The sequence below is a fragment of the Oncorhynchus tshawytscha genome, linkage group LG14 (assembly GCF_018296145.1).
Source record: "Oncorhynchus tshawytscha isolate Ot180627B linkage group LG14, Otsh_v2.0, whole genome shotgun sequence".
NCBI classification, from domain to species: Eukaryota; Metazoa; Chordata; class Actinopteri; order Salmoniformes; family Salmonidae; genus Oncorhynchus; species Oncorhynchus tshawytscha.
The window spans coordinates 10,508,349-10,526,489 of NC_056442.1; the positions used below are offsets into that span (position 1 = coordinate 10,508,349).

Consider the following 18,141-nt stretch of genomic DNA (forward strand, 5'->3'; position numbering starts at 1 on the left):
TGTGTGTGTGTGTTCAAGTTTGAGTGGTCACACGTTTAACAGCTAGATTAGAGTTGACCACTCCTGCCATATCTTACATGTTAGGGCGGAAAGTAGTCTAGTGGTTAGAGCGTTGGACTAATAACCGAAAGGTTGCAAAATCAAATCCCGAGCTGACATGGTACAAATCTGTCGTTCTGCCCCTGAACAAGGCCTATGTCGTCATTGAAAATAAGAATTTGTTCTTAAATGACTTGCCTAGTTAAATAAAAATTGAAATATCCCTCAGAAAGACTCAAGGGAGTTCCAACCTAATTCAGAATAAGACATTTATTTTTCAACAATTACAAAGAACAAAATATTTTTAAATCATATTTATATCTTACATCAGCTGTACAGAGATTACGTGTTTTTTTCTAAATGATTCTGGAACAAGAACTGAACTAGAAAACCTAAGAGTATTTAAGTCGATGAAAAAATATTTGTCTATACAAAATAGAAAAAAATAACTGAAAATGGAATCCATAATATTGTACCCTGATGCAGTGTTTAGGCCTCTTATCTGGTCACAAAGTATTTTGCAAAATAATACCATAGCCTCTTATAATAGCAAAAAAAATAAATCTTGGCCTCTTTGGTTCCATGATTAGGTATAATACATTTGAACAGAACTCAATTTGCTTTCTATAAAAATATTTTTGTTCCAATGGCAGTTTATTTTTTAACTAATCACGCAACTTGTCAGTGCAAATATTGTAACTATCATTCACTTTGAAGAGGAAGCGAAAGATTACATTTCAAGTACTGGTAATAGTTAATAACTGTAACTAAAAGTTTGTCTGGTGTCTGTGGGTCAATACTATACATTGCATACCTCGTGGGGCACTTATATTTAAAAGGATTGTGAGCAAGTGTCGGTGTACCACATTGTACTCTTTAAAGCATTTCAATCTGCAAGTGCTATTTAATGTGCATTAGGAAGTGCTATGCTGCGCCAGGACTTGAAACCAAACAACATGGCAACTCTCCGCTTTTGATTGGCTGACTGAAATGGGAGGTTGTGCTTCGGCTGTTGATGAAATGTCGACTCTTCCCGTTCAAAGTGTGAACGAAAAAGAAGAAAGGATTCGGAAGGAAGTAACGGGAAGGTCAAGGTTTCTTCCCTATTGTCACTGTTTCACGTCACCGCTTAAACTCCCAGGTTTTGATGACAGCCTCAGCATTCGCATGGTGTGTCGCAATGTCATTTTCATGTTCCACTCACTCTTCTGACATGGAAGCCATTTTGATTTCCGGATGCTGGCCCGTGAAATGTAAACGTTTTTGTTGTTGTTTTTTTTTTACAGAAAAATGGAATCTTGTGACACATCGACAAGATGTATTTCTTGGTAGAAGTGCTGAAGTTGTACAAGAGGTGAGTTGTCAGGGCTTTCACTATACATTTTGCACTCATACTTTCTTGAGAGAGGGCGTGGTTTGGAATTGTCTATCAGCAAGCGCACCTCCTTCATAATCTCAGGCTCTTTTCCACCTTCGTCAGAGTATCGAAGTAGAACTCTCCATTTTCAGAATAGAAATGGCAATCTTGGAAAAGATATAATGCGATTAAGTACCATTTTTAGTTCCAATCCCTCTGATAATGACACCTACATGAATTTGCAAACACATGTTCACAAAAAAATGGGATTGAATCACATGTTCATATGTTGGCAAAAGAAAAAAAGGCTTCTACCAGAGAATATTATTAACAAACATAAATATATATACAAGTGTTTGTTCAGGCATATGTGAGAATGAGTGTGTAGGATATGTGTGAATGAATGAAGCTGTGTGTGCATGTGTGTATGCCTTATAATTGTCCATAAATATCACTTTGATTTCTATAATTCATTTTGGAATATCCTTTTCTTGTTTACAAATGTTCATGAAAGTCCAGTTGAAGCACACGCGGTCTCAACTCAAGCGCATCCACACTCCTCCACGATCATATTGGGTACGTCTCTCTTGACGATGTTGTATTCATCGTCGAAGTAGAGCATTGACATGGTGCTGAGCTTGGTGGGGATGCAACAGGAGTTCATGGAGCCGGGGCTCATGCCTCTCATCCGATACTGATTGACCACTGCAGTGTGGAAGGACGACGCCGACCCTGGCACTCCTGCCATGTACGCTGGACAGTTGCCCTCGCAGTAGTTCCCAAAGTACCCCGACGGCGCGATGATCCAGTCGTTCCAGCCGATGAGGCGGAAGTCTACGTAGAACTGCTGTCTGCAGCACAGGCTACTGCTCCCGTCACACTCCAGCCCCCTCTTCCTGATGCGGTGCTTGTTGTCCGCTTGCCGGGCCTGTACGACTAGAAACGGCCTGTGGGACTCGTCGTTCTGGTTCACGAGGATCGGGAAGACCGCCAGGTCCTCGCAGCCCTCACAGCGCACGTCCAGGTTCTGCCGCCGGCCGCCCTTCTCGAACACCATCTGGATAGCGTTGGTCAGGGGGAAGGTGTGCCAGCCGCTCCTCTTCAGCTCGACACGCTTTTCCTCCAGGCTCCACTTGCTGCCAAGGCCAGGCTCCTGGTAGTACACCTTGACTGTGACCTTCCTCCGATGGCCCTTGTCCAGGGTGTTAGGAAGCAGCCTTAAGTACAGCCAGAGGGTGGCCTGGGTCACGTACAGGTGCTGGTTTCCCTCATTGGAGATCAGGAAGAACAGGCTGGATTTGGATGATACCTGCTCATCTGGAAAAGACAGGAACAGAATAGGAAAAGGTCTGTTAAAAGTCCATTTAAACCTTTAAAAGGTCAGTATGGCAATGCTAAAAAAAGGAGACAAACACAGATTCATTGGCTATATGGTGTAGACAAACATCTTTCAAAAACCTTACTGCTATTGGACAAAGCGTCAAGAAGATACTATCACACTGGGTGGTCCCAAGCTTGGATTGTTGGATGAATAGCTGGACAAGAACTGGGCACATTGGGAACAGTTCAACAGTTTGGGATTAAATTGAGATAGGTGGTTACTATGGCCTCCCTGATTATAGCCTGTCTTAATGTCATCTTTATCTGGCCTGGGATGTAAACAGAGTTTGGACTGGTACTAAAGGGATTTGGTAGATGGGTGTACACTGGGAGATGGCTCTAACAGAGACACTCAGCCTCTTCTTGGTCCTGGGCCCGTACTCAGAAAGCGTCTCAGGGTGCTGATCCAGGATCGGTTTTGTATTTTAGATCATCATGAAAAAGAGGGGGGACCTGTTCCTAGATCAGCACTCCTACTCTGAGACGCTTTATGAATACAGGCCCTGGTCTTGTCACATAGGCCTACATTGGGTCTGCAACGACAGTGCAGGTCTGGAATCAGTTCCAGCTGGCCCTTGCTTATAGGGAGCCTTGATTGTGAGTGACATGGCAGTACAGATCTGGGATCAGGCCCACTTGAAGTTGCCCCTGGCCCTGAGTCGGGGTGGGTATGGAGAAGAGGGTTTATCAGAGCCAAGTACAAAGGCTCAAAGGCTTTGCTGTGAATACTGCAGAAGAACGAGAGCTTACTGAGCCTAACTGCTTACACAATGCACAGTAATGTGATGTAAAGGAAGCAAAGGCACATTGAGTGAAGAGGGGCACAGCTTCACTGTGGATTTATGATGAAGGAAAAAAGGAATTGACATGAAACTAGCTGGCCTTCCCAACAACCCAACTATCACCACAGAAACCTTTTCTGGTTGCACAGTGTGTGCCAATGTTTAGTCGTTTTAGGTTTGTGCCATATTGTTTTCATGTGTGGGTAGGTTCAGGTTCGGGTTCGGGTAGGGTCAGGGTCCAAAGTCAAATTCAAATCTAACTTGCACTTGTCACATGACATGACCAAAACAACTCCTACTCGTCCACACTCATTGACTTTGCCTGGTCAGGCTCCCTAACCTGAGAGACCATCAGCAACACTCTACATAGATACTCTGTGACTGACTGAGCAACATGCTGTCAGGTGAAGGAAAGTTGGAAAACGCACACATGTCAAGGGTCACCTCTCCAGCCTGAACAGTGAGCTGTGCTGCCTGCCTGTTTGCTTGCCGCCCAAAGCGAGGGGACCCGACCAGGGCGGGCCTGGGCCCCATCATCAGGCATCAGCTATAATGGAGGCTGCCCTGGCCTGCTCAGCCAGTCTCCATCTGCACTGCCTCACACAACACAAGACAGGTAATCTCCTTGTTATTACTCAACTTAAAGACTTAGTCAACAGACAGCTATAGACCACACTCTGACTGTACTAGCACCAGGCCATGGGTGGCAGCACAGCTGTCAAGACGTGACCAACAATAAGCAAAAAGCTAAGTCCAAGTGTCTCCTGATTTGAAATGGAGGTTCTATTTATCTTCTGTTTACCAATGGATGACTTTGATATATTACTGTATCAGTTATTTCTTCTTTCAACAGGGGAGGGGGGAAGAGGGGGGCTTTGTGAAACAAACCTAAGGGGTCCATTTTTCACTCGGTGACTAAAGAGGGAAATTGTCTCAGATGGAACAGGATACTCAAGAACAGAATACTCCCCAAAAAGACACATCCAATCAGAAAGTGGTTTGTCAGGTGATCTTATGAGAGCGCCAATGCAGTATACAGCATTCTTTCTTTATCCTTCTCAGGAACAGAAACAGAGTTGCAGAGAAAGCGTCTTCAGATGCTATCACTATAGCTGACATTGTGGCATCTTTGTCGGGCGACTGCTGTAGTAACCGTACACAACAACGGCAAATACAAGGTCTAACATACAAGCATGACGAAGTCAATGAGTACTGTGCAGGCAGGAACCAAGTCCCACTCTAGGACTATATAAGGGAGATGGTCCCTCACACCATGCATTCTAATACAGAACAGTCAGTGGAAGTGAGTTCACCATTCCAGTTCACTCTACATTCAGCATGCATAGTTCTGGCACAAAGCGCTGACCTTATGTAGATGTACAGCCATTCTACAGCAGCCCTTCTTTCAGGTCAGCTTATAGCTGGTACCGGGACTCTCAACAGAAGATCATGGTAGAATCATATTATGTGGGCGGCATTCAGATGAAACGCTCAGCATGGGTGAACATTAAGATTTTTATCAGGTGTCTTAGATTGACTGTACAATCTTAGAGAAAAGGCTTCCAAAATAATTATTCAGCTGTCCCCATAGGAGAACCATTTTTGGTTCCAGGTAAAATAACCCTTTTGGGTTCCATATAGAACCCTCTGTGAAAAGCCAAAGGGGTTCTACTTGGAACCAAAAATGGTTCTCCTATGGGGACAGCCCGAATAACCCTTTTAGGTACTAGATAGAAGAAATTGTGCTAAGTGTATTTGAGAAGCACCAAACAGGGTTGGTTTTGAACATGTCTCTGATCAGCTAACCAAATCACTGACACTAATTGTGTTGGAGAGATGCGCAGCCGGTTAGAGAAAATCTGGGGTGACTTAAACTGCTATAAAAATAAGAGGCAATAAGAGGTTTGATTTGAATACACGTGGGCCCAAGCAGGTGGCATCATTGATCATTTCCAGTCCCCCTTTAATCATCTCTAAGCAAATTGTTCTGTGAGCTCTTCTCAGTGCCACGACCAGCTGGTAGCAGCTACTACCCTGGGTAATACTGCCAACTGGCAAGGAGGGCAAAGAGGCACAAGGAAGGCAACCCAACTGAATCTACACAAATGTACAGTACAAAGTTACAGAGCTTTTGTGAATAATGTGAAAATATTATGGGGCTTCAAATCTTTTTGGGATTGTCCATATCATTCCTTATACCTACCCTTAATCTATTCTGTTGTTTTGAAGATGAGTGCTAATGAGGCTGTTATAGTGACATTTTTTATGAGTCTCTTTTTATGAACCTCAGCCCGAGGACACACTTTTTCTGTGCTCACACTAACAAATGCTTGGTTGTTTGGTTGACCTAACTGCTGGGTTGCAGGTGTTGGGTCACTTAGTTGGGTTGTTTTCTTTTAAAACTCCTGGGTTATTGATGCTGGGCTATTGACGCTGGGTTATTGAGATATGACCCAGAGGATCAGAAGACTGGAGGCATAGTTTAGTAGGGGGCGTGGCATTCAGATAGTTATTTTTAGCCACCTGAGCAAATGTCATTCTTGTTCATCTGTTCTGTTGAATAGCTATCACATGCTATGGTTAAACATGGACTTCTTTGTAGCTTTAATGATGCTTATAGAAGTGTTCCCTAAAAGCCTCTGTAAATCCCATTGTTGGGACACAATAAGGTGGTATACCTTATTATAATATGTAATAATAAAAAATAAAATATATTAAAAAAATCTCTCTCTCTCATATATATATATATATATATATATATATTTGCAGTATGATGAACAGGAATGAATGTCATTTATGATGACTACAGTTGATGTCTGAAGTTTACATACACTTAGGTTGGAGTCATTAAAACTCGTTTTTCAACCACTCCACAAATGTATTGTTAACAAACTATAGTTTTGGCAAGTCGGTTAGGACATCTACTTTATGCATGACACAAGTATTTTTTCCAACAATTGTTTACAGACAGATTATTTCACTTATAATTCACTGTATCACAAGTCCAGTGAGTCAGAAGTTTACATACACTAAGTTGACTGTGCCTTTAAACAGCTTGTGGAAAATTCCAGAAAATGATGTCATGGCTTTAGAAGCTTCTGATAGGTTAATTGATATCATTTGAAGCAATTGGAGGTGTACCTGTGGATGTATTTCAAGGCCTACCTTCAAACTCAGTGCCTCTTTGTTTGACATCATTGGAAAATCTAAAGAAATCATCCAAGACCTCAGAAAAAAAATGATAGACCTCCACAAGTCTGGTTCATCCTTGGGAGCAATTTCCAAACGCCTGAACGTACCACGTTTATCTGTTCAATCAATAGTAAGCAAGTATAAACTCCATGGAACCACGCAGCCGTCATACTGCTCAGGAAGGAGACGCGTTCTGTCTCCTGGAGATGAACATACTTTGGTGTGAAAAGTGCAAATCAATCCCAGAACAACAGCAACAGACCTTGTGAAGATGCTGGAGGAAACAGGTACAAAAGTATCTATATCCACAGTAAAATGAGTCCTATATCGACATAACCTGAAAGGCCGCTCAGCAAGGAAGAAGCCACTGCTCCAAAACCGCCATTAAAAAAGCCAAACTACACTTTGCAACTACACATGGGGACAAAGACCGTACTTTTTGGAGAAATGTCCTCTGCTATGATGAAACAAAAATAGAACTGTTTGGCCATAATGACCATCATTATGTTTGGAGAAAAAGGGGGAGGGTTGCAAGCCGAAGAACACCATCCCAAACATGAAGCACGGGGGTGGCAGCATCATGTTGTGGGGGTGCTTTGCTGCACGAGGGACTTCACAAAATAGATGGCATCATGAGGATGGAAAATTGTGTGGATATATTGAAGCAACATCTCAAGACATCAGTCAGGAAGTTAAAGCATGGTCGCAAATGCATCTTCCACATGGACAATGACCCCAAGCATATTGGAGTGGCTATCACAAAGCCCTGACCTCAATCCCATAGAAAATGTGTGGGCAAAACTGAAAAAGCGTGTGCGAGCAAGGAGGCCTACAAACCTGATGCAGTTACACCAGCTGTGTCAGGAGGAATGGGCCAAAATTCATCCAACTTATTGTGGGAAGCTTGTAGAAGGCTACCCGAAACGTTTGACCCAAGTTAAACAATTTAAAGGCAATGCTACCAAATACTAATTGAGTGCATGTAAACTTCTGACCCACTGGGAATATGATGAAAGAAATAAAAGCTGAAATAAATCACTCTCTCCCCTATTATTCTGACATTTCACATTCTTAAAATAAAGTGGTGATCCTAACTGACCTTAAGACAGGGAATTTTTACTAGGATTAAATGTCAGGAATTGTGAAAAACTGAGTTTAAATGTATTTGGCTAAGGTGTATGTAAACTTCTGACTTCAACTGTACCGCACTAGACACGCAACTATTGGTCTCTTACAGTACCCAAACCAAAAACAGATTGAATGCATCAGTCAGTTACAGTATGTATAGAGCCATGTCATCATGGAATGCTCTTCCACCAGAGGTTACACAGGCAAAAAGCAAGTCTAACTTTAAAAACAGATTTAAAAAACATATTGTATCACAACACTTCTCCTATTTCTAAAGATCTAATTTAACTGTACTGTACATAAGAATATTGATATGTATATGTGAAGTGTGTAAATAGTGTTTTTACTGCATCTTGGTGTGCTTTCCTATATATACACAACTATTTTTATTTTTTATTTAATGTAATATTTTGTGTTGTTCTTGTCTATTACTGTTCTAAACTTGGTCATGTATTTGTAGGTTTCTATGTGGACCACAAGAAGTTGGTGGCACAATAATCAGGGAGGATGGGCTCGTGGTAATGGCTGGAGTGGCATAGGTGTGATGGTATCAAATACAACAAACACATGGTTTCCAAAAAATGTCAACTGTTAATTTGACAAAACCTGGATCCTTCTAGCCATGACAATAGCTAATGGGGATCCTAATAATCTAAACTCATGGGTGGCCAATAAGATCTAGCTGAAAGCCACGCCCCTAATAAGACACGCCGCCTGGAAATGACCTAAGGATTACATTCAAAAAGACCAAGCTGCTTGGTCCACCCAGCATGAGAGTAAAAAATACCCAACTGATGGTTAAATTAACCCATGTTTGGGTAATCCCAACAAACCAACATGTTGGGTTATTCACCCAACCCAACTGGCTGGGTCAAAATAACCAAACATGTGTTCTGTCCACTAGTTAACCAGCGCTGGGTTACCAAATAACCCAAAGTGTTTGCAGAATAGATTGGGAAAAATAATAATTTAAAACATCTATAAATGACAAACAGAAACAACATTTGGTTTTGTTTAGTTTTATATTTCAAGCTATTTGACTGACTTTTCCTGTATGCATGGAACCCGCATCAGTTGATTTCTGGTTTCATGCTCCCTACAATTTAAATGTAAATAAAGAGTATTTAGAAAGTAGGGTACTACTATGCCTACTGTGAGGAATTTGGGAATGTATTATTTTCAAATCACAGAGCCGTTCTGCTCTTAGCGGGGCCGGGAATGATGCGCTACATCACCTTGGTCTAATGTTTAGTCCAAACCTTAGGCACCATACCCAGCTTGGTCTTTGCGTAAAAGTGGTTTTATTTGTTCATTTTTTTCCATAATACAATAGAGTAAACGGTAGCTTGCCTGTAATATACAATAATTACACACCTGTCTCTGCGAAACTGATTATCTCCGAGCTTTCCTCCAGCACGTCATTGGCATTGCTGGTCGCGTGTCCATCCAGATTCGGGATTTCTACTCTCCCATCCTCGCGCACTTTACCCGCGTGTAGTTTCCGAAGCGCAGTCACCATCGCCGCCTTCGGGATAGGATGGGTGATGTTTGGTCTTACCCTCATCTGTAACCTGCTCAAGATATGCCTTTTCACCGTCTCCAGAAAGTCAATGTCCACCTGTCCCGATTCTTCGGGCTGACCGATGCCACACGAAGAACAAGCTTCCTGAGCTACGGTTTGCGTCTCCATTCCCGGCAAAGGGTTCAAGGATCCCGGCGCCGCTTCTTTACAGCGGACAGACAGCACGCAAGCCACAAATAATGCCACTTTGATTATACAGTTAATCATTTTCTTTATGAAGAAGAAAAGTCGTGATATTTGTAGTGCAATAATTCGTTTTCTACTATAAAAATGTATGCACAATATTTCTGTCAAATGTAGGCTATTCACTTGGCGTTTTTAAGAAAATAGGATTTCGAATGAAAAGAAAGATAAAGTTGTAGAATCCCGTTAGTCCGTATACTTTGCAAGGAGTCCATGCAATAATAAATATTTCACTCAATTCAGGCGCGTTTTGATGGAATTAACTATTCCTTTCACCGTAACTTGAAATATTCCCCTTATTTCGTGTCTGTTTTCATTCCCGATGTCTGTCACTCAGTTGACTTCACTTCAGGGGCACATTGGGAGTCAAGTCCGTTCTGCTTGTCTCAATGCCTTTGCTTCACCCTTTCAAGGTAACACAATTTAAAAATCAGTAGGCTACCATTATCCGTCAATTGAGTTTCAGTTCAATGCCTGACGTATCATGCCATGGTTTAATTGAACTGCAATTCGCAATAATCATCATTTAGAAACGAATAGAAGAGGACAAACTAAACGAAAGGAAAATCACCCATTGGTTGATAAACACAAATCAGGATATTCCATAAATGGAAAAAGCTGAAGGGTCGGTCAAATAATAACTTATCGCATATTGTAGCATCCAGTTTGTCATTTGCTTTGGATTTATTCCTTCAGTTTTTGTTCCTGTGTATCCTTGTTAAAATGCACTTTAATTGGATTCGAATTCCCGATATGAAATTGCCCTGATATACTTGAGCACAAAGAGGTCTAACGATCGGACGAACCTTTCTCTTGCTATGTCGATTTAGGAGTCCTCCATAGACTGAAAGTTTTTATACAGGGAGTTGAAACCACGTGGGACGTCCCACCAACTAGACAGACTCCTAGTATTTGGTAGGAGATTATGCGTAGGCTTAAGGATAACTATCCTCCTTAGCTCTCCTGTCCAGAGAAAATGCTTATGGCCCATGCAAAACGAATTAGGAGAGATTTTTAAAAAAACTTACGAATTGAAGTAACCAATTGTTTACCAGACTGCCTGATGACTTGCGCACAATACATATAATATATATAATGCATTGATTTGCGCACAATATATAGAATCATTAGCATAGGCTATCTTTACAGTGGAAACGATCTACTTTAGAAATAAGAACCAGGATTACATCAATAAACTTCAATTATATAATTAATTAACATTTGATATGTTCCTTATAAAGCCTGTATGTCTAATAGCCTAGACAAGACCATGTTTTAATATAAAACATTTCCATCAACACATGCTATCCAAATGTACTGTTTTTTGTTGTTGTTGCCTTTTCATGCAAACAAACAAACAGAAAACGCGTCCCCTATAGATGCTCCAAATGAAAAAAATAAATAAATAAATGGTACCGACAGATTTTTGACAAGCCTTTCTTGTTGTGGCTCACGCATGACAGCATGGCGACCATAAGCATCTCCCAAACAACACTGGGTGAATTGGAAACAACACCAAGGTAATAACAATTAAAGCGCCAAAAGGTGACCCTGCCAAGGCATCACTTTTATTATGTTAAGTGATACAAAAACATTGACCAATTCAAGTCAGAGCTCTGTTTTGTCGTCACTCAAATATGAGTGAAATATAAGTCTAGTACATATATCACATAATACGTTTTACCGAACATTGGCAACACAGTCATTTGTGAATGCCCAGCAATTGTTTTATGTGCGCTCTCCCAACACTATAACAAAAAGATCAAGTTGAAAGTTGTTAAATGCTGCCACCCTTCTTCTAAATATTGCAACTACACATTGCATGAATCTCTCCAGCTGCATTCCAGGCCACCTCTCCAGCTGCCTTCCAGGCCACCTCTCCAGCTGCCTTCCAGGCCACCTCTCCAGCTGCCTTCCAGGCCACCTCAACTACGACCTTCCAGGCCACCTCTCCTACTGCCTTCCAGGCCACCTCTCCAGCTGCCTTCCAGGCCACCTCTCCAGCTGCCTTCCAGGCCACCTCTCCTATTGCCTTCCAGGCCACCTCCCTACTGCCTTCCAGGCCACCTCTCCTACTGCCTTCCAGGCCACCTCTCCTACTGCCTTCCAGGCCATCTCTCCTACTGCCTTCCAGGCCACCTCTCCAGCTGCCTTCCAGGCCACCTCTCCAGCTGCCTTCCAGGCCACCTCTCCAGCTGCCTTCCAGGCCACCTCTCCAGCTGCCTTCCAGGCCACCTCTCCTGCTGCCTTCCAGGCCACCTCTCCTGCTGCCTTCCAGGCCTTTTCTCCAGCTGCCTCCAGGTAACTTCTTCAGCTGACTTCCAGGCAACTTCTCCAGCTGCCTTCGGCTACCTCTCCTACTGCCTTCCAGGCCACCTCTCCTACTGCCTTCCAGGCCACCTCTCCAGCTGCCTTCCAAGCCACCTCTCCCCAACTGCTTTCCAGTTCATCTCTCCAACTGCTTTCCAGGCCACCTCTCCAACTGTCTTCCAGGCCAGCTCTCCAACTGACCATATGTGACATTCCAGGCCTTGTCAAAACAGGTGACACAACACTCACCTATATACTGGCTGGGTTCAGATGCACTGGCATTTGGCCATACAACCCTGATATATTTCAGGAATGTGACTATTTCAGGAATGTGACTGTGCACCCTCACTTATCACTGACCGTCCTGCTCCAGCTGACACACTGGTTTTGCCAGCTGCCTCCCAGCTCACCTCTTCAGACACCCCTCAGGCCAATTTGCCCACAACTATCCAGGCCACCTCTCCAGCTGCCTTCCAGGCCACCTCTCCAGCTGCCTTCCAGGCCACCTCTCCAGCTGCCTTCCAGGCCACCGCTCCAGCTGCCTGCCCAGGCCACCGCTCCAGCTGCCTTCCAGGCCACCGCTCCAGCTGCCTTCCAGGCCACCGCTCCAGCTGCCTTCCAGGCCACCGCTCCAGCTGCCTTCCAGGCCACCTATCCAGCTGCCTTCCAGGCCACCTCTCCAGCTGCCTTCCAGGCCACCTCTCCTGCTGCCTTCCAGGCCATCTCTCCTACTGTCTTCCAGGCCACATCTCCTACTGCCTTCCAGGCCACCTCTCCTACTGCCTTCCAGGCCACCTCTCCTGCTGCCTTCCAGGCCACCTCTCCTGCTGCCTTCCAGGCCACCTCTCCTGCTGCCTTCCAGGCCACCTCTCCTGCTGCCTTCCAGGCCACCTCTCCTGCTGCCTTCCAGGCCTTCTCTCCAGCTGCCTCCAGGTAACTTCTTCAGCTGACTTCCAGTTTCAACTTCCCCAGCTGCCTTCCAGGCTACCTCTCCTACTGCCTTCCAGGCCACCTCTCCAGCTGCCTTCCAGGCCACCTCTCCAGCTGCCTTCCAGGCCACCTCTCCAGCTGCCTTCCAGGCAACCTTTCTCCAGCTGACCTTCCAGGCAACCTCTCCAGCTGCCTTCCAGGCCACCTTCCAGCTGCCTTCCAGGCCATCTCTCCAGCTGCCTTCCAGGCCACCTCTCCAGCTGCCTTCCAGGCCACCTCTCCAGCTGCCTTCCAGGCCACCTCTCCTGCTGCCTTCCAGGCCACCTCTCCTACTGCCTTCCAGGCCACCTCTCCTACTGCCTTCCAGGCCACCTCTCCTACTGCCTTCCAGGCCACCTCTCCTGCTGCCTTCCAGGCGTTCTCTCCAGCTGCCTCCAGGTAACTTCTTCAGCTGACTTCCAGGCAACTTCCCCAGCTGCCTTCCAGGCTACCTCTCCTACTGCCTTCCAGGCCACCTCTCCAGCTGCCTTCCAGGCCACCTCTCCTACTGCCTTCCAGGCCACCTCTCCTACTGCTTTCCAGGCCAGCTCTCCAACTGACCATATGTGACATTCCAGGCCTTGTCAAAACAGGTGACACAACACTCACCTATATACTGGCTGGGTTCAGATGCACTGGCATTTGGCCATACAACCCTGATATATTTCAGGAATGTGACTATTTCAGGAATGTGACTGTGCACCCTCACTTATCACTGACCGTCCTGCTCCAGCTGACACACTGGTTTTGCCAGCTGCCTCCCAGCTCACCTCTTCAGACACCCCTCAGGCCAATTTGCCCACTGTGCCCACAACTATCCAGGCCACCTCTCCAGCTGCCTTCCAGGCCACCTCTCCAGCTGCCTTCCAGGCCACCTCTCCAGCTGCCTTCCAGGCCACCTCTCCAGCTGCCTTCCAGGCCACCGCTCCAGCTGCCTTCCAGGCCACCGCTCCAGCTGCCTTCCAGGCCACCTCTCCAGCTGCCTTCCAGGCCACCTCTCCAGCTGCCTTCCAGGCCACCTCTCCTGCTGCCTTCCAGGCCACCTCTCCTGCTGCCTTCCAGGCCACCTCTCCTGCTGCCTTCCAGGCCACCTCTCCTACTGCCTTCCAGGCCACCTCTCCTACTGCCTTCCAGGCCACCTCTCCTACTGCCTTCCAGGCCACCTCTCCTACTGCCTTCCAGGCCACCTCTCCTGCTGCCTTCCAGGCCATCTCTCCTGCTGCCTTCCAGGCCTTCTCTCCAGCTGCCTCCAGGTAACTTCTTCAGCTGACTTCCAGGCAACTTCCCCAGCTGCCTTCCAGGCTACCTCTCCTACTGCCTTCCAGGCCACCTCTCCAGCTGCCTTCCAGGCCACCTCTCCAGCTGCCTTCCAGGCCACCTCTCCAGCTGCCTTCCAGGCCACCTCTCCAGCTGCCTTCCAGGCCACCTCTCCAGCTGCCTTCCAGGCCACCGCTCCAGCTGCCTTCCAGGCCACCGCTCCAGCTGCCTTCCAGGCCACCTCTCCAGCTGCCTTCCAGGCCACCTCTCCAGCTGCCTTCCAGGCCACCTCTCCAGCTGCCTTCCAGGCCACCTCTCCAGCTGCCTTCCAGGCCACCTCTCCTGCTGCCTTCCAGGCCACCTCTCCTGCTGCCTTCCAGGCCATCTCTCCTGCTGCCTTCCAGGCCATCTCTCCTACTGCCTTCCAGGCCACCTCTCCTACAGCCTTCCAGGCCACCTCTCCTACTGCCTTCCAGGCCACCTCTCCTACTGCCTTCCAGGCCACCTCTCCTGCTGCCTTCCAGGCCACCTCTCCTGCTGCCTTCCAGGCCACCTCTCCTGCTGCCTTCCAGGCCTTCTCTCCAGCTGCCTCCAGGTAACTTCTTCAGCTGACTTCCAGGCAACTTCCCCAGCTGCCTTCCAGGCTACCTCTCCTACTGCCTTCCAGGCCACCTCTCCAGCTGCATTCCAGGCCACCTCTCCAGCTGCCTTCCAGGCCACCTCTCCAGCTGCCTTCCAGGCCACCTCTCCTGCTGCCTTCCAGGCCACCTCTCCTGCTGTCTTACAGGCCACCTCTCCTACTGCCTTCCAGGCCACCTCTCCTACTGCCTTCCAGGCCACCTCTCCTGCTGCCTTCCAGGCCACCTCTCCTGCTGCCTTCCAGGCCTTCTCTCCAGCTGCCTCCAGGTAACTTCTTCAGCTGACTTCCAGGCAACTTCCCCAGCTGCCTTCCAGGCTACCTCTCCTACTGCCTTCCAGGCCACCTCTCCAGCTGCCTTCCAGGCCACCTCTCCAGCTGCCTTCCAGGCCACCTCTCCAGCTGCCTTACAGGCCACCTCTCCAGCTGCCTTCCAGGCCACCTCTCCAGCTGCCTTCCAGGCCACCTCTCCAGCTGCCTTCCAGGCCACCTCTCCAGCTGCCTTCCAGGCCACCTCTCCAGCTGCCTTCCAGGCCACCTCTCCAGCTGCCAGCTGCTTCCAGGCCACCTCTCCAGCTGCCTTCCAGGCCACCTCTCCAGCTGCCTTCCAGGCCACCTCTCCAGCTGCCTTCCAGGCCACCTCTCCAGCTGCCTTCCAGCCCACCTCTCCAGCTGCCTTCCAGGCCACCTCTCCACTGCCTTCCAGGCCACCTCTCCAGCTGCCTTCCAGGCCACCTCTCCTACTGCCTTCCAGGCCACCTCTCCCTACTGCCTTCCAGGCCACCTCCTAGCTGCCTTCCAGGCTGCTGCCTTCCAGGCCACCTCTCCTACTGCCTTCCAGGCCACCTCTCCTACTGCCTTCCAGGCCACCTCTCCTACTGCCTTCCAGGCCACCTCTCCTGCTGCCTTCCAGGCCACCTCTCCAGCTGCCTCCAGGTAACTTCTTCAGCTGCCTTCCAGGCAACTTCCCCAGCTGCCTTCCAGGCTACCTCTCCTACTGCGTTCCAGGCCACCTCTCCAGCTGCCTTCCAGGCCACCTCTCCAGCTGCCTTCCAGGCCACCTCTCCTACTACCTTCCAGGCCACCTCTCCTACTGCCTTCCAGGCCTTCTCTCCAGCTGCCTCCAGGTAACTTCTTCAGCTGACTTCCAGGCAACCTCTCCAGCTGCCTTCCAGGCCACCTCTCCAGCTGCATTCCAGGCCACCTCTCCTACTGCCTTCCAGGCCACCTCTCCTACTGCCTTCCAGGCCTTCTCTCCAGCTGCCTCCAGGTAACTTCTTCAGCTGACTTCCAGGCAACCTCTCCAGCTGCCTTCCAGGCCATCTCTCCTACTGCCTTCCAGGCCACCTCTCCTACTGCCTTCCAGGCCACCTCTCCTACTGCCTTCCAGGCCACCTCTCCAGCTGCCTTCCAGGCCACCTCTCCAGCTGCCTTCCAGGCCACCTCTCCAGCTGCCTTCAAGGCCACCTCTCCAGCTGCCTTCCAGGCCACCTCTCCAGCTGCCTTCCAGGCCACCTCTCCAGCTGCCTTCCAGGCCACCTCTCCAGCTGCCTTCCAGGCCACCTCTCCTGCTGCCTTCCAGGCCACCTCTCCTGCTGCCTTCCAGGCCACCTCTCCTACTGCCTTCCAGGCCACCTCTCCTACTGCCTTCCAGGCCACCTCTCCTGCTGACTTCCAGGCCACCTCTCCAGCTGCCTTCCAGGCCACCTCTCCTGCTGCCTTCCAGGCCACCTCTCCAGCTGCCTTCCAGGCCACCTCTCCAGCTGCCTTCCAGGCCACCTCTCCAGCTGCCTTCCAGGCCACCTCTCCTGCTGCCTTCCAGGCCACCTCTCCTACTGTCTTACAGGCCACCTCTCCTACTGTCTTCCAGGCCACCTCTTCTACTGCCTTCCAGGCCAACTCTCCTACTGCCTTCCAGGCCACCTCTCCAGCTGCCTTCCAGGCCACCTCTCCTGCTGCCTTCCAGGCCACCTCTCCTACTGCCTTCCAGGCCACCTCTCCTACTGCCTTCCAGGCCACCTCTCCAGCTGCCTTCCAGGCCACCTCTCCAGCTGCCTTCCAGGCCACCTCTCCAGCTGCCTTCCAGGCCACCTCTCCAGCTGCCTTCCAGGCCACCTCTCCTGCTGCCTTCCAGGCCACCTCTCCTGCTGCCTTCCAGGCCACCTCTCCTGCTGCCTTCCAGGCCACCTTCTCCTGCTGCCTTCCAGGCCACTTCTCCTGCTGCCTTCCAGGCCACCTCTCCTACTGCCTTCCAGGCCACCTCTCCTACTGCCTTCCAGGCCACCTCTCCTACTGCCTTCCAGGCCACCTCTCCTGCTGCCTTCCAGGCCACCTCTCCTGCTGCCTTCCAGGCCACCTCTCCTGCTGCCTTCCAGGCCACCTCTCCTGCTGCCTTCCAGGCCACCTCTCCTGCTGCCTTCCAGGCCACCTCTCCTGCTGCCTTCCAGGCCTTCTCTCCAGCTGCCTCCAGGTAACTTCTTCAGCTGACTTCCAGGCAACTTCCCCAGCTGCCTTCCAGGCTACCTCTCCAACCGCCTTCCAGGCCACTTCTCCAACCGCCTTCCAGGCCACTTCTCCAACCGCCTTCCAGGCCACTTCTCCAACTGCCTTCCAGGCCAACTCTCCAGTCACCTCACAGGACAACTCCCCACATGTATCAGGCTGTGGCTGGGAAACACCTTGTTACCCTTCTAATATCAATCCAGTTGATGTACGCCCCTTCCCAAAAGCAGGGCCCCGGAAAATTACAACAAGGGGTAGGAAGATGAGAAAAACTGTGATTTTGACAGATACACCCATCAAGCAGGCACTGGTTAAAAAAGTCTCACAGACACACACCACAAACATTCAGGTGTAGGTGTTTAGTTTAGCCTAGTTGTTGTATGGTTGAGAAATACCATTTAGAGGGTAAAATAATGCATTTGATTATTTAAGTGTATTATTATCTGTGCCATACAAAATGTTAAACATGGCAACGTTGCTCTCATGTTCTCAATAAAGGTGTTTAATAATTAGTCGCATGTCATGATTTATGCACTTTTCATTCTGTTACAATTCACCCCAAGCACTGTTACTAACCTAGACCATTGGGTAAATTGTAACATTTCACGATTTGTATTTAAGACAACACCGTGCATTTGTAATTTGATTGACATATATAATAACCACACCAATTTGTAAAGGACAGCTGTAGGTTGTTTGTGTCAAGTTTCAAATAGACCTCCATAAACAATCTCTGAGAAACTGACGAAAAGGTGAAAAGTGTTACAACCATCCCGTCTCCTCTACTCTATACATCAAAGGCATAATTGTCACAATAAAAGTT

General features: G+C 48.2%; 1 protein-coding gene across 1 annotated transcript; it reads right to left on the reverse strand.

The window, feature by feature from the left end:
• Positions 1-290: 290 nt before the first annotated feature.
• On the reverse strand, positions 291-10,505 carry LOC112266530 (inhibin beta B chain). The gene is made up of 2 exons (XM_024444087.2): positions 9,253-10,505; positions 291-2,713 (listed from the first exon to the last, which is right to left on the reverse strand). Exons 1-2 carry the CDS (start codon positions 9,665-9,667, stop codon positions 1,938-1,940), a joined length of 1,191 nt encoding a protein of 396 aa, XP_024299855.2. The 5' UTR covers positions 9,668-10,505; the 3' UTR covers positions 291-1,937.
• Positions 10,506-18,141: the final 7,636 nt, after the last annotated feature.

Coding starts and splice junctions, on each gene's coding strand:
- LOC112266530 (XM_024444087.2), bottom strand. CDS start 9,667: ATGATTAACTGTATAATCAAAGTGGCATTATTTGTGGCTTGCGTGCTG. Junction 2,714..9,252: donor AATCAGTTTCGCAGAGACAG/GTGTGTAATTAT, acceptor TGTCTTTTCCAG/ATGAGCAGGTATCATCCAAA.